General features: G+C 43.0%; 1 protein-coding gene across 1 annotated transcript in view; it reads right to left on the bottom strand.

Annotated features, from left to right (window-relative positions):
* Positions 1–13,901: 13,901 nt before the first annotated feature.
* Positions 13,902–15,564, bottom strand: part of Asb4 (ankyrin repeat and SOCS box-containing 4) — a 37,633-nt gene continuing 35,970 nt past the window's right edge. The window contains exons 4-5 of the mRNA NM_001024318.1: positions 15,261–15,374; positions 13,902–14,306 (exon numbers count right to left, since the gene is read on the bottom strand). Coding sequence (NP_001019489.1) covers positions 14,118–14,306; positions 15,261–15,374 — 303 coding nt within the window. The 3' untranslated portion in view covers positions 13,902–14,117. The remainder of the gene's footprint in view (positions 14,307–15,260; positions 15,375–15,564) is intronic.

Here is a 15,564-nt window from a genome sequence, read left to right as displayed (position 1 = left end):
AGTTTTCTCCAACTTTGGTGATTGGTGATGCTGGCTGAATTCCAAGTGTCTGTGACCTTCTCTACCATAGCGAGAACAGGGAGGGAACCGGAGGTTGACTGCTCAGACTCTATTTTCAATCCCTGACAAGGATGGGAGGGAGGGAGAGGTGATTGACAGCTGATCTCTCCTGGCTCCACCCTATAGCTGCAAGGTCTGAGTTCCCAAAACACAAGCTAAATGAAAGAAGCAAGAACCTGTTGACTTCTGGCTGGATAGCAAGATTGGAGTGATACTGGCCTCGAGTAATAATTTTAAAACGAGCCAAGGGTTGAGGAGTGCAGGAGAACAGTCAATGTCCACAGTGGGGCCAGAGGAGAAAAGAGGGGTATGGCAGCCCAGCACCACACAATGTCCCCGTCTGAGCAGAAAGCAGCCAGGCTGTTTGTTCTTGGCATTGATCTAACTCTCTCATAAGTTTCTGGCTACCTCCCAGACAGAACGACATGTTCCCTACTGGGTGCCTAAAGGACTTAAAAACATGTTTGCTTGTGCAAATCGTCAAGTGGTCTCTAGCATCAGACTTGACCAGCAAGTTTCAACCATTACCATGTCCAAAGCACATTGTTAGTATGGTCGGGACACTCTTGCAATTAGAGCTGATTTTAAGTGAGCCTAGCTGTTCCAGTAAATCGTGGTTCAAAAATACCCACTTGGGAAGAGTAAGTATAGATATGGTCTCAGCTAATCTTTTTTTCTGTCACTGTCACTGATGTAGCTTTTAGGTCTTGCACCTGTTTCCACTATGCTGCCTCCCTCCTGCCCGCCCTCCCTCCTCCCACCTCCAGCCGGGGTGAGCTCCTCGAGCTGGGCACATTACTCACCCTGTGGGAGCTAAAATAGCACAGATTAACACCAGCCTTCCAATGCCAGCGTGTAGGCAATGGCTCAGCCTTTCACTCTCCCTTATCTGGAAGGTGAAGAGGAGGCATTAATCAGTCACCGTGAGAGGTCCCTGCTGGGTCTCTAGGGCTTGCTCCCAGTGAGCAAAAAAGCTAGTTTCGCTTTCTGAATTCCGACCATAAACAGCAGTCAAAGTATTACAGAATATCTTAGTCAGAGACCAGATTTCCTCCCCACACACCAGTTGTTATAAACAAGATGGGCCATGAGGAGTGGACTTGCCAACAAACCCCCCCCCCCCCCCCCCCCCCCGAGCTGGGGACCAAACCCAGGGCCTTGTGCTTGCTAGGCAAGCGCTCTACCACTGAGCTAAATCCCCAACCCCATGAATTTTCTTTTTTTAACTGGGTATCTTTTATTTACATTTCAAATGTTATCCCTTTAACCGGTTTCCTGTCCATAAACCCCCTACCCCCCTTCTTCTATGAAGCTGTTACCAACAACAACTACCAACTCCTCCCCGCCCTCCCACCATGACATTCCCCTACACTGGGGGGCTCAGCCTTGGCAGAACCAAGGGCTTCTCCTACCATTGGTGCCCAACAAGGCCATCCATCTGCTACTTATGCAGCTGGAGCCATGGGTCTGTCCATGTGTACTTTTTGGGTAGTGGTTTAGTCCCTGGGAGCTCTGGTTGGTTGGTATTGTTGTTCTTGTGGGGTTGCAAGCCCCTGGTTCCTTCAATCTTTTCTCTAACTCCTCCAATGGGGACCCTGTTCTCAGTTCAATAGTTGGCAGCTAGCATTCACCTCTGTATTTGTCAGGCTCTGGCATAGCCTCTCAAGACACAGCTACATCAGGCTCCTGTCAGCACGTACTTCTTGGCATCAGCAATGTTGTCCGGGTTTGGTGGCTGTATGTATATGGGCTGGATTCCCAGGTGGGGCAGGCTCTGAATGGTCATTCCTTCAGTTGCTGCTCCAAACTTTGTCTCCATATCCCCTCCTAGGACTATTTTCCAACAGAACTTTCTTTCTCAAAGCGTATTGCATTTCTCTACCCCCTCCCCCAGTATATGGCCGCACGTTATCCAGTGATTCCTCATAGATTTCTTTTTGAAGGTCTTGCCCTGTGGTAACAGACTGCAGTCTTTCTGTATGTCCTCTCCTCCCATATAATTTTCTCTAAGTGTCATAGCTCTACTAGAATTCTTCATCCTGATCCATAAACCTCTCAAATTTATGAGGACCACAGTTGGTTATGACATGAGAGATGTATATATTTATATATGTGTATACGTATATGTATATACATATATGAACGTGTATATGTTTAACATCACAGAACACGGACAGACACTGTTTGTTTGTAGTTAAGCTTGTTTACTGCCCACACGTCTAGTTAGCTGTGTGACACTGGACAATGGCATGACTTCTCTGTGCTACTGTTTAATCATCTAGACAATGAAAACTGTGTACTTTCACATGGTTGGAATGAGAATAAATCAAACTGTATGTTCAGTCAGCAACATTAAGTTTGCTGTATTTATAGCCAACAAAATGAAGTGACAGAATAAATGATTTTCCCTGTGTTTGATTCATCAAGCTGCTAATAAATAAAAACACAAAATGTAAAACAAAGAATGTGAGGATTTCAGACATGACTGGCACATTCGACAGTATGACTTGATGATCTTAATAGTCACAGAACTCTCCAGTTCTCCTTTCCTCAAGCATGAAGGAAGGGTGCAAGGTATCTACTGTTTCATGGCGACTCTGCCAGCAGTGCTTAGCTGAGACCTTTGTGCGAGCATACTCATCGTTTTTGAATAATCAGCAATGACAACCAATCTACCATTCCTTCAGTCACAATACTTGGTACCAAGTGCCCGCTACCCCTAGCAATGGCAGCAACAAATAACATACTCCCTAAGAAGGGCCTAGCAGCTATGTGAGAATGAACTTCTCTCTTCTACTTTTTATTCCACTGAAAGAGTGACACTCCCATGCAAGCAGGGCCTTCTCCTTGTCTGGTGCCTTCCACAGCAGCATCTCTGGGCAGGATTTGACAGACATACATGGAAGTTTATCTTGCCAATTTTCTAGGTGCCTTTCAATCCAGGAAGGCTACCAGAGCAATAAACCATCATAACAAGTCAAATCTATTTGACACCATTAGTTCTGAGTGAAACCTAAGTTAAAACTCCAGAGACAACCACCGCACGCTCAGCACGTTTAAAGATAGGAAGACTAATGTCCCTAACTACAGGCAAGAACGCTCACCCATGAGAGCTCAGACACTATTGGTGGAAGGAAAATGGATGGCACTTTGGAAAATTATTTGGCATTTTCTTAGGGAAGATGAAACCAAGTCCCCACCTGAAAAAGACACTATGTATTTTGAACATAGAAGTCTCAGGAACAGGAACCTGGAACTGACCCGAACGCATCCTACCTGAGGACTAACTTTCGTAGTGTCTGAAGGTGTCATGCAAGCTGTCAAGAGAGGTAACCAATCAATAGGTCTTACTAGCCCTAAAGATACAATAGTGGTACTTAACTTATATCTTGGAGGTAACCAACTGCTGCCCAATGGAACGTAAGGCCCTCTCAGCAGAAGGGAAATAACTTCCGATACTGTAAATGCAGTCAACTACCCATGGCTAGTGAGGTCACAGATCTTGGTTAAAAACTTTTACTGCTACTTTCCTAAGTCAGCATAACTCTAACTGCATTCTAAATACTTAGCCTTATATCCACACAGAAGTGTAGGTCTTGCTCCTCACCAAAGAAGCTTTTCCTTTGCAGCAGATAAAGACCATTACAGAAAGCTACAACTAGCCAAAGTGCTGGGGAACATAGCCCCTGATGGTACAGGAGAACCCATCCCAGAGTTCCTCCTTGAGGAAGACTAATCCACCTGTTACATCCACAATACAACCCTTACCCCCAAAACTTAGGAAACTTAAAAGGATGGGAACAGAGGACTGAGGAATCTTTGGGGGGATGTGTCTTCTAGAAATAACAGGAAATAACACCCATGAAATTTCAGCAATACGGCTGCCTAAAGAGGACGTCAGTTGACATGCCATCCTAGATAAGAAAGAGCTCATGGAACCCAAGCCTAGATGAAGAGTTAAAGGAATTGATGATTCCTGAGAGAGGGTGAATTAGTCTTCCTCAAGGATGAGTTCTGTGATTGGTTCTCTAATACTAAGTGGTTGTCTCTGAAATCGTGCACATACAAACAACAGTAAGTCAGATCAATAAACTCTCTTTATCCAGGAAAAAATTAAAGCATGTCCACAAAAATATTTATGAAAGAATATTTAGAGTAGATTTTTCCACTGTATTAAGTCAAGGTTTTCTAGAGAAACATCCAATAGACTGTTTATGCAGCTGTATTGCTTAATGGAGGAGATACATTCTGGTGACTCTAATAGTTGTGTGAGCAACATGGCATTTACTTATATAAGCCTACATGGCGTGGCCTTGTATTAGTCATTTTTCTGCTGCTATGACAAAATACCATGATGAAAAAAATTTAAGGAAGAAAAGGGTTTATTTTAGGGGGATATGGTCCATCATGGTAGAAAGGCTTGACATGGCCATAGGCGTAGGGAGATGGCTAATCTGATCACATCTTTACCCATAGGAAGCGAGAGAGAGGGTGGGAAAAAAGGAGGGAAGGAAGGAGCAGCAAACCACTGAACTGAGAACCAGACCCCCATTGAAGGAATGAGAGAAAGGACTGGAAGAGCTTGAAGGGGCTCGAGACCCCATAAGAACAACAATGCCAACCAACCAGAGCTTCCAGGGACTAAGCCACTACCCAAAGACTATACATGGACTGACCCTGGACTCCAACCTCATAGGTAGCAATGAATATCCTAGTAAGAGCACCAGTGGAAGGGGAAGCCCTGGGTCCTGCCAAGACTGAACCCCCAGTGAACTAGATTGTTGGGGGGAGGGCGGTAATGGGGGAAGGATGGGGAGGGGAAGCCCTTATAGAAGGGGAGGGGGATGTTGGCCTGGAAACCGGGAAGGGGAATAACAATGGAAATGTAAATAAGAAATACTCAAGTTAATAAAGATAAAAAAAAAAGGAGGGAAGGAAGTGAGGGAGAGAGTGAGCAAGAGAACAGGAAATGAGGTAAGGCTATAAACCCTTAAATACTACCTCCAATAATATACTTCCCCAACAAGACTTCTACTCCTAAAGATCCAAAACCTCCCCAGTCATGACCACCAGGCAAAGGATCAAGTATTCAAACACATCAGCCTATTGGGGGACATTTCTCCTTCAAACCACTGCAAGGCCTAGCTTCTTAAATGGTGGGTCACAGCCCCATATGGGGGCATGTTGCTGAATGTGGAGGGGATAGCAAGTTTAGTAAATGTTTTCTGAACAAGAAACAATTAATTCAAAATAAAGCAAATAATGAGCATGTGGTGTTTTAAGTAGCTCTCACTTCTGTCATATTACATGACATCACTGCATCCTTGGTTCTGGACACACGACATGAGCACCTTGAACTATGTATGCTATCCCTTCATACATCATCCACAAAAGATGATAACCGTGTGTTAAGAATACCTATGTTTTTACCATCTAAAGTTTTCTTTTCTTTAGGTACAAAACAAAAGCAAACAAACCTTTCCTGAGCGTGTATGTAATTTGAGCTATATGTCTGAGAATATTTGACCTTCAAAAATTATAATTTGGGTTGCTGAGTTCATTTAAAAAACTTTAAATGATTTTTTTCACTTCACTGTCAGACAAATTCTCTAACAAATTTTTACAAGTGTCTTCTGATCCAAAGGAACTCAAAATCCCTGTACTGATAGCCCTCACTCCCCTTCTGAATTCTTCCAGGTTTGTAATACTGACCATGAGCCTCGGAGAACAATAAGCCTAGAACCCAAAAATGATGACCTATTTCATGTTGCCTAGCGGTTACATGCAATTAGGAGAGGAGGTCTAGACACAGCATTGAAGAGGCTTCTGCAGATAGGCCTGAACTCAATAGGCCAACCATTGGTAGGCACAATGTGTGCTGTGCTCTAGATATCCCAGACCTGCTTGGGTTTAAGCTCCACATAATACTCAAATACGGAAGGCAAACTATGAGGAAGCACATGTTGAGTGAATTAGACCTCTGTTTCAATGCAGAAAACATGATGAAGACAGGCTGAAAACTGATTCAAATGTAAGCATGTTGATAGAGGGCTCATTTCTGAGCCAGTAGAACTATGCTGCCTTTGTCTCCCCTCTGTTACTGGGCAAGTTCCCTCCTGCCAACTACTGCATGTAGAGTAAGTTCATAGATAACATGCGTGTATTCCACTCACATATGACTGTTACATATGTGTGTGATTTGTGGGCTACAAATCATTTGCTCATATAAAATTAACAGGAAAAAATCAAGAATAAAATAATAACTATATTTATCAAAAGTCGAGTTGGTGATGTAACTCAGTGTTTGTGGTAGACTTATTGGCATGCTTGTGTCCCTGGAGCAGACAGGAGGAGAAGAAGAAAAGGAGGAGAAAGAGTAGGATGAGGTTGAGGAGGAAAAGAAGGAAGAGGAGTAAAGGAGGTGAAGAAAGAAAAGAAGGAGGTGGAGAAGGAGGAGAGGGAGGAAGAGAAAGGAAATGTTTTCTTTTTTCCCCCACTGCCACATCAACTACAGTGAAACACAAATACTCTTACTGTCCCTAGTGGCCAAAGGTATGAACTGCATCTGAGCTAGTCAGTGGCCAATTGTTTTGATGTTACTGGGGAAGTAATCAGTTTGTGCTTCTCCGAAGAAAGCACTTTTACAACTTCTACAGCCTGGCAATGAACTTGCCTGACTCTGAACACCAACATATGAGCTAGTATAACACAAATCAGATATGTGGTTCTCTTCTCTAACATCAAAGGGATCAGGCAGAAATCTGAAGCTTTCATTTAGGTAGCCTCTCTTGTTAACTCTCTGGTAGGTTTTGTTTCTAGCTTGGCCTTAATACCTCACCCACAATCTGTTGCTATTTTGGGCTTTCAAATTGGAATCAAAGAAACAAAGAATAAAGGGGGAAGGGGCAATTTTCCCGCTTTGTCCAAGGCTTAAGAGAAAACTAAATGAATCCCATAATTTACAGAATACACTAGTCAATTGTTAAGATCTCAACATGCCTTCTAGATGCCCACATTGGGGTAAGCAAAAAGCAGAGCCTGGAAAGCAAATGGGAAACAGGCAGGGAAAAGGAAAGGAAAGGAAAGGAAAGGAAAGGAAAGGAAAGGAAAGGGAAGGGAAGGGAAGGGAAGGGAAGGAAGGAAGGAAGGAAGGAAGGAAGGAAGCAAAGGAAGGAAGGAGGGAAGGAGGGAGGGGAAGGGGAGGGGAAGGAAAAAGAGAAGGGAAGGGGAAAGGAAGGATGAAGGAAAGGGGGAGGGGAGCAAAGGGAAGGGAAGGAAGGAAAGAAGGAAAGGGAAGGAAGAGGAGAGGAGGGAGGTGAAGGAAAGGAGAGAGGGAGGAAAAAAAAGACAGAAAACTGAATGAACCGAACTATGAATGGAATTGTTTATTTCCGGGCTGTATATACAAAAACTAACCACAAAGGAGGCTTCATTTCAGAAGTGACTGCTGCCTATTTCCGCATAGTTAAGCAGTATGGCAGGAGAAAGTTCTCCCACAGTGCACCCTTCACACAGCAAGAGCCAAGAGCCATTAGCAGGTCACTCTGACTGTTGCACTTTGGAGTGTGACTCAGTAGTGTGGGAAGTTGTATCAACAAAAGGGTAATAAACTGGACCAAAGTTGTGTCTCAACCTTACAAGCCCTATCATGCCATCCAGCACTACACTGTAGGTGTCTCCAGACAGTGGGACACCTTCTAACCACTGACTGGAGATTAAGGACATCCATGAGTCTTAAACAATGATGTGTGTCGTTTCTTTTAATTCTCCAATAGGTATGGTGTGAAAGGTATTTAATCATGACTATCTTTTTTTTTTAATGAGGGCTGGGTTTATGGCTGCATGGGACAGTGTTGCCTTGAAAGGACTTGTGTTCAAGTCTTACCACTGCAAAAAAATAAAAAGAAAGAAAGAAAGAAAGGAAGAAAGAAAGAAAGAAAGAAAGAAAGAAAAGAGAAAGAAAAGCAATGAAGGAAAGAAGGAAGGAAGGAAGGAAAGAAAAAAGGAGAATCAGCACTCCAAGTAGGAAGTTGACTGGACTCATGTAGATAGTTGGTGTGACTGTCCTATACCATCTTGTGGAGTTAACACTGCCCCATTCCAAAAGGATCATTTTGCAGGGGTGAGGTCAAGCACCCTCCCCTGAGTATCCAGCTGTTCCTCTCCACCTGTTGTGTGCCCATAGCCTAGGAAGGGGCTAGAGTGTATAGATCAGAGGAAGACTAGTGGAGGGGAGCGCTATCTGATTCAGGGATGGCCCCATCCCTGCTAGGCAAAGGCTTCCCAGATGCAGCTTACTGCAGTGTGGGAGCACCCACAGCCCCTTAAGTAACCTTTCACCTATGCCTGTAAGGAAGCTCGGTAAACTCATGAGCTCCCCAGGATGAACTTTGGTGGAATCCTGCTTTAGTTTGTCACTGGGGCCTTAGGAAAAGGGGTAGTTATTGTTCATGTCTCCCTCTGGGAAGGGATTTTACTAATGATAATAAAAGGCACCATTGATGTACTGGTCCCTATGCTGCACTACCTTAGGGGTGAACATTTCATTTTTCTATGAACTCACTGCAGAATGAACAGTGGCTGCTGAAGACCCAGCTTGCTGACACCTCCTGTTCTCTGCAGGATTGTCCTCAGAGCCTCTCACGGTCCATTCTGACATCAGTCCTAGAACGCCCCTGACCCTGAAGGACTGTAATCACCCTCTGTCTCTATAAAGTTTATCGATGTCTCCTGCAGTGCTGGGAGTGGCAGAGATCCTGAAGTTCCAACGACAGGCTTCCAGTCTGTCAGTTCCCTTTCCTTAACAGGCTTTTAAAAATCACTTATGCTTCAATATCTTAAAATGCAAGAATATTTAAAAATGCAATCCCTTTCCCATTCAAGAATAAATCAGTCTGTAAGACTGGAGTGTTTTATAGGCAAAGAAAAACATGAATTGGTGTCATGGTTTCAACACTCTATATTTATTTATCATTTGTTTGATAGTTTGAACAATTGAGGGAAGTGGAGAAAATGGTAACAATACAATTCTCCAGACCTTTTCACACAGTCAAAGGCATTTTTACTATGTGATCATGGCAATTTCTCTCTTCCTTCCACCCTTTTATAGGAAATGGTCCTCTCTCCCTCCATCCTGTCTGTAAGGTCGGTGTTGGTGGCTCTTACTACCTGTTCCAGTGCCAACCATTTTTCTGACCTCAATGGCTCCAGAGTACTCCTCTTACCCCAACCCCATCCTCTCCAACATCATGAATCCAGCCCACCTGTCTGTCTGCTAACTGCCTTCTCAGGCCCCCGTGACCTCCCCAGGACCAAGTAACCAAGGCTACCCATGCTCTTGTTGCCTGGACAGTGCTGTGTGTCTTTGGTCTTGTCAAGATCCCTGGAGGACCTGAACAGAGCACTGAGGAGAGTTTAATCCTAGCCCATCTACTGGGAAAATAGCAAAGCATGCTGAAATACCCTGACCAGGGGCAAAGGCAGTTCAATGTAAACTTTGATTTCTCCTAGGTCTGAAGGAACAAGGGGAGCAAGCAACCTCAAAAACCTAGGGAGAGCAGAAACATAAGAGAGAGTTGTCTCATAGGAGTTGTGGTCATGTCAAATAACCCAGTCCCTAGCAAGCAGCTCAATGAGAGGGAGCCAGGACAAGAAGATCTCCTCTCCTGCTGTTCTTCCCATTGACTAGACCCAAGGACTAGGGATTCCAACTGAGACTTGAATGGAAGTCACCCTTTCAAGACTCTGAGCAGGAGAAAGAGGGAATGGGTTCAGAAGGGTGACTCAGGTTGTACATTTCCCTTCCTCCGTCAGGTAGCTTAAATTTTCCATTAAAATTTACTGCCCATTAGCATGTACTGACTTTCAGCTTTACCCATCTTCTACCTCTGAGAATGCCTTACATACCCTACAGTAAGAACTCTGATTTGTTAGTTCCTCTGTTCTTGACAAACACAAAAATCTAACTAATCCAGGGTCATCTTACATTCTGAACATACAAAGTGCATCTGTATTTTATTTTCTGGGCTCAATTAGCATATATTTGCATAGTCGTTACTCAACATCATTGAGGCATACCTCTACCTGAGAAAACCAATTAGAAAAGAACAAATTTAAATGCACCTCATCCACTTCGTGTTGCTTAAAAAGGCAGTGTGGGGCGGGTGGGGTGGGGGATCAGCCTGTGTTGGGGGTTGTATCTCAACCATGGTAGGTGTAAATACACCCTTGAATAAGGAAATGACGCACTGAAATGCAACTTCCAAAACTCAACCCAATCAACCATTGTGTATCAAAAAGCTCAGTTAGATAATATTAGGTAGTTTCTAATTAAAACAGACTTGATGTCCTTTCATTCTTGATTTCTGAGTAAAAGCAAATAGACTAAGACACTGGCCCACTGAAAGTGGTTCTTACTGTGACTGGTTAAGCACATTTTCTCTTCCATCCATCTTTAACCCACCCACTACATGTGTAGCGGTGCTAAATGCACTCTTCTGAGAAAAAGAATAAATAGGTGGATTTCTCTATCCCTCCTTGGTCCTACACTGTGATGAATAGAGTCTGGCATTAAGGAAATCTCCTACTGATCCGCACTCCTCACTTGGGTCCTCCTAGTCCTTCCTCACCAAAGACAGGAGCAGAGGGACAGCACTCACTGTCCTCATGGCAAACATGACCCTATGACCAATTAGATAGTAAAAGGAGCCACACCTCCTGAGTGAACTTACTCACAAAAGAGCAGCATTTCAGTAAGTCATCTTCTTGCCTGTTTGCTAATCTTCCCCAGTGTTGTTCTTTCCTCTCCTATTCTTTACCTCAAAAGAGTTCAAGGAAGTCTCAGTCCTCATCTACCTTGTATTCATTGATTCCCCCACCCCTGAAGAGCCTGCCACACAGACCACCTGCCTTGCTTCCCAAGTGGAAAGGAATATCATATGTATCTGCTACAGTAATGGTTTTACTCAAAAGTTACATTAACCCATTGGTAAAAACCTATCTCTGTATCACAGGAACTATAATAGTATTAAAGATGGTGACAGCAAGAAAGTGCCTGATATGTGCAATGCTCAAAATAATCCTATCAGGTTTCATGGAGGAAGTAACACCCTTAGTCCCATGTTAAAGGGATGGAAATTAAAGGGAGCAGATATACCATTTGTGGTAAGATGGGGGTGACAACCAGGATATGAAGGATGCAGTGTCAGAGCTCAATCTTTAAAGTATCTGCCCAGCATCCTACCAAAAGAGCCATGGGATCTTTGAGTATGATCTGTGATGCTTGCGTTTCAAGCGGAATTAGGGAGTAGTTACATTCTTCTTCAAAAGTTTTGAAAAATGTATGAACTTAGAACTTCGTGGGTTTGTCACATGAGTAACCAAGATTGAAGGTATTACCATCTTTTGCCAGGCTGAAAACTCACTGCAAATGGTTTGTTGTTTTTCTTATCTCTCCCGTCTTCTTCTGACTACTGTGTTACTATCGGAAGCTACCAGGTTCCAAATGGAAGGACAAGCAGATATGTAGTAGCGAGTGACTAAAAACTAGAACACAGACTTTTGTAGATGCAGAGAAGTACAGAAGAGTGGAGAGGAGGCCTCTTCCTTTTACCAAAGCCACCACCTCTCATGGAACGTTTTGAAGAGGACTGGGGTTTTTTTTGGAATGTTAGATGGGTATTTACAGAAAATTCTCCCAGAAAGTACAATGGCACTGTGAGGGCACAATTTCTTCCCTTGCTTTGTCCAGGGTTAAGTAAGTAGTAAGAAAAGAGGAAAATGAAAAGCCCAGGATGCCAGAGATGGGAAGAAGTGGACAAGGAGCATCCAGGTCAATTTCCTACTTATAGTTAAAGTACACTTACTAAATAGTGACAGCCTCCATTTTGTTTTGTTCCAGTCCTGCCCTGTTCACTTTCTTTTGAAAACATTATTTGTTGACAGGCACAATTCTTCATTCTGCCCTTCTTCCTAAATGTTGAGAAAATCAGTGAAACAAGTCTTTTTTGGGTGGTGGGGGGGTCTGTGTCACTATTGAGAGTCAATATTGTGGGAGGAAGACAAGTCTTGTTGACATATAACTCACAAAGATCAAAGGAAAAACCAGAGCTTTATTTATGATCTTTATTGAAGTTTTATTAAAGGTCAAGGTACAGAAGTAATTGCAATAAATCCACATGCAAGCAATTCAAAACAAGTGGCTACAAATTCTATGCTAGACTAAGGGAAACATTGCAACACTACGACAAACTCCCCTAATTCCCTATATGAGGAACACCTTGTCCGCTTGTTCTCAGTCACTCTATACCTGTGATGAATCAGTCTAGCACAGACTTTTCTGCCAAAATGTTCCTGATGATAGAGAGAAATCCCCAACCCTTTGAATATTCTGAGATATGTTCTAAATAACATTCAGTCAAGCAAACTACTTTCTACGTGTAATCTGTACAAACTCAGCATTCTGTCCCACGATAACAATCTTGTTCTAATACAGAATAATTTTTTTTCTGAAATCAGTTGAGTTAAATTGATACCTCAAAAGCATGAACATGTCCATCTGCATAACACTGGGGGTAAGAGGGTCTCCATTTACAAACACAGTTACATGGGGAACTACTGGGATATCTGACAACATCTCTAGTCACCACAACAGACGAGAATCTGACAGAAAGCAAGAGGCAACACCACAGAGAAATGAAAGGAGTCTGCCCACAGTGGCAGGTACAGTGTCTACACTTCACTACTTTAACTGCTACCAAGTCTGTGCCCAGAGGCGATAGGCTAATCCAACAGTGTCAATGAGAACCAAATGGGCAAAACCAAGTTCTCCAGGAGGCATACCAGTGTGATTCTACTAGCAAACACTAAATACTTCCTTCTACACTTCGCAAAGGGTTATTTTTTTATTTTTTTTTTAATCGTCTGAAGGGAGCCACTGTTAAAACGCAAGTTCCTTATCTATCAACTAAAATGCTCTAAACTGTCAACCTGTCCCATGGAAACACCAAGAAAACCAATTAAGTCATTCTCTTCACAACTGCTTTTGCCCACTTCACTAAAGTTCTTTCTCATCTATGTGAGAGCCAGAGTGTAGAATATTTTTTTTTCTCAGAGTCTGTGATGGTACTAAATAGGAAGCCACACAAAATAAAACACTATCTAGATAATCTGGAGAAATTAAAAGACATTTACCATAATAATAGCAGGTCCCTCCACACAGCTCTCCATGATTCAAAAAAAAAAAATCAAGTCAGCACACTTCAGAAAGTTAAGCAGTAAATATGAATTTGCACCTGTACTCCTGCCCCTTCGCTTCATACAGCAGTCACCTGCTCGTATGTTTGGATCCCCTGTTAAACATGCGACCCTGGAGGACAGGAGTCCTGTCTGACCCATCTGTGACCTCCAGTGTCTGGCTCAGTGAGTGTGTAGAAATGTCTATTCCTAGGCTATTAAGTAAACTGCTCTTTCCTTTTTTATATCTATCTAGACTCAAAGATCTTGTTCCCACTGCACTCCTGTGCATTTGTCACCAAAAGGAGTGGATGATCTTGGTTTGGGGAGGAGGTGTTTCTAAAACTAGTAACAGCAATGTCTCCCCAATAGTCATTGGTGGGAGACACCAAGCCTAAGAGGTCAAAGAGGTCGCTCACAAAACCTGCCACTTTGCAAACTAAACAGTCATGTAAACTTATTACTGATAATGTAGTGGATGAGATTCAATGTAAGAAAATGTGGGTCCCTTTACAGATGAAATCACATGTGAAAGTTCTACAAACTTCATTGGGTACCTAATAAAAGTTGTCACTACATGAGCTATTACTGTTGTGTAATGGTGTCTACCTTCTAAATGTGGCCATTGTCTCAAAATTCTTTAACTTTACCGGCTTATTTTCCCTCAGCATGCTACTCTAGGATTAATGGCTTGGTGAATGTAAAGCATTTTGAAATCCCTAAAGTGTGATAACCAACCCAAGTACCGTTTTATCCATGCAAACTGCGTCTACCCAGTGAGTCCACTTAGAAATCTAGGGTTGGGAACTGTTGTCTCCTAAGACTTAATAAATGATTCCCTCTGGCTCCAAAAGCAAGTACTTCTTCAATGACAGTGGGAGGGACAGCATAGGAATTGCTTTGTGGCATCTGTTGTGTAACGCTTTTCGAATGGCACATCTTGACAGGTGCATGAGGGTCCTGGGAGTGTTACAGCACACCTTGAAGAGAGAGTGGTAGAAATCCCAGTGTTTCTGGAAAGCAAGGCAGAAAAGGTTAATTTGAGGGAGGCTCCACAGCTTCCACAGATACAAATTCACACGCATGCATTTATCCCTACTTTACTCATTAGAATAGATTTCTAGGTTCTCTGATAGTGAACAAAATTGAGCACAAAATGAAAATGGGTAAGTCAGGAAGTAGAGTATGAAAGGGGTGGGAAGAAAAGCAGACAAACACATTCACAATCCAGGATAGGATATAAACTACCATGACTGAACTGTCTGGACTAACTAAAACCAAAATGGGTGATTTTAGTCTAACTCAATATTATAGCCTGCTCTTTATGTACCTGGTAATATCTACTGGCAGAGGCTAGCAGACAAGTAACTTTATAAAGTAAAAGAGCTAACAACTAGCAGAATAAGATGATACAAATCAGCCATTGACCTCTAGGCACCAGGGAACTTTGTACCTGGCACCTCTCATGTATTAGACAGAGCTGTGACTTCAGAAGTCTAGAACAGGATGCTCTGTGGGAAGGGCTTGTTTACAGATGGACCAAAGTCTTTTAAGTCCACAAGTGGGGGGCATGACTCTACTAAGGATTTTGCGTGAAGCTCACTGTAGACTCTGAAATAGTGTTTCCTGCTTAGTCATAAGCGCCTAGATATAGTTGAAAATAAACAAACTAGCTCCATAAAAAAAACTACGCTATTGTGGGAAAAAAACTGCTGAGTGGACAGTCCTGGATAGAATCCCTTAACTCACTTAAATTGAAGGGAAATAAAACTTCGACTTTTGTATATTTACTTAAGTGTTTCTCAAAGAAATTCTCCAGGACTCCCTAATAACACATATTTGACAGACATGCATGCATAGACTTTGAAAGTATTCTCAAAACCAGTTTTTTAAACAAGAATGCCGAGTTCTTATCCAGAGGTCTGGCGGCACTGGCTGGTGAAAAGGACAGCAAGTGGATTACTTACCTCCAGGTCGTCATCAGGAATGGCTCTCCTCCACTTTATGTTCCATCTGATGTGCTCGTAGGCATTGACCACAACTTCAATTGCCTTGGGACAAGAGTGGCAAGCCTGGATCACCTGCAGAGGGAACGGAGAATTGTGTCGCTTGGTGTAGACACATGATTCACAATTCTCACAGACATTAAGAACCCCTAAGCAAGGTTGGGTACGGTTTCACACACCTGGAGGATCCCCTAGTCAGTAGGCTTTGAGATCACCAAGACTCTGGTCTTTGAGGCCCAAGAAGGGACCACACCAAGACCGCGTG

The sequence above is a fragment of the Rattus norvegicus genome, chromosome 4 (assembly GCF_021556685.1).
Source record: "Rattus norvegicus strain SHRSP/BbbUtx chromosome 4, alternate assembly SHRSP_T2T, whole genome shotgun sequence".
NCBI lineage: Eukaryota > Metazoa > Chordata > Mammalia > Rodentia > Muridae > Rattus > Rattus norvegicus.
The sequence above is the reverse complement of the archived record's forward strand: the minus strand, read 5'-3'. Positions and strand labels throughout refer to the sequence as shown.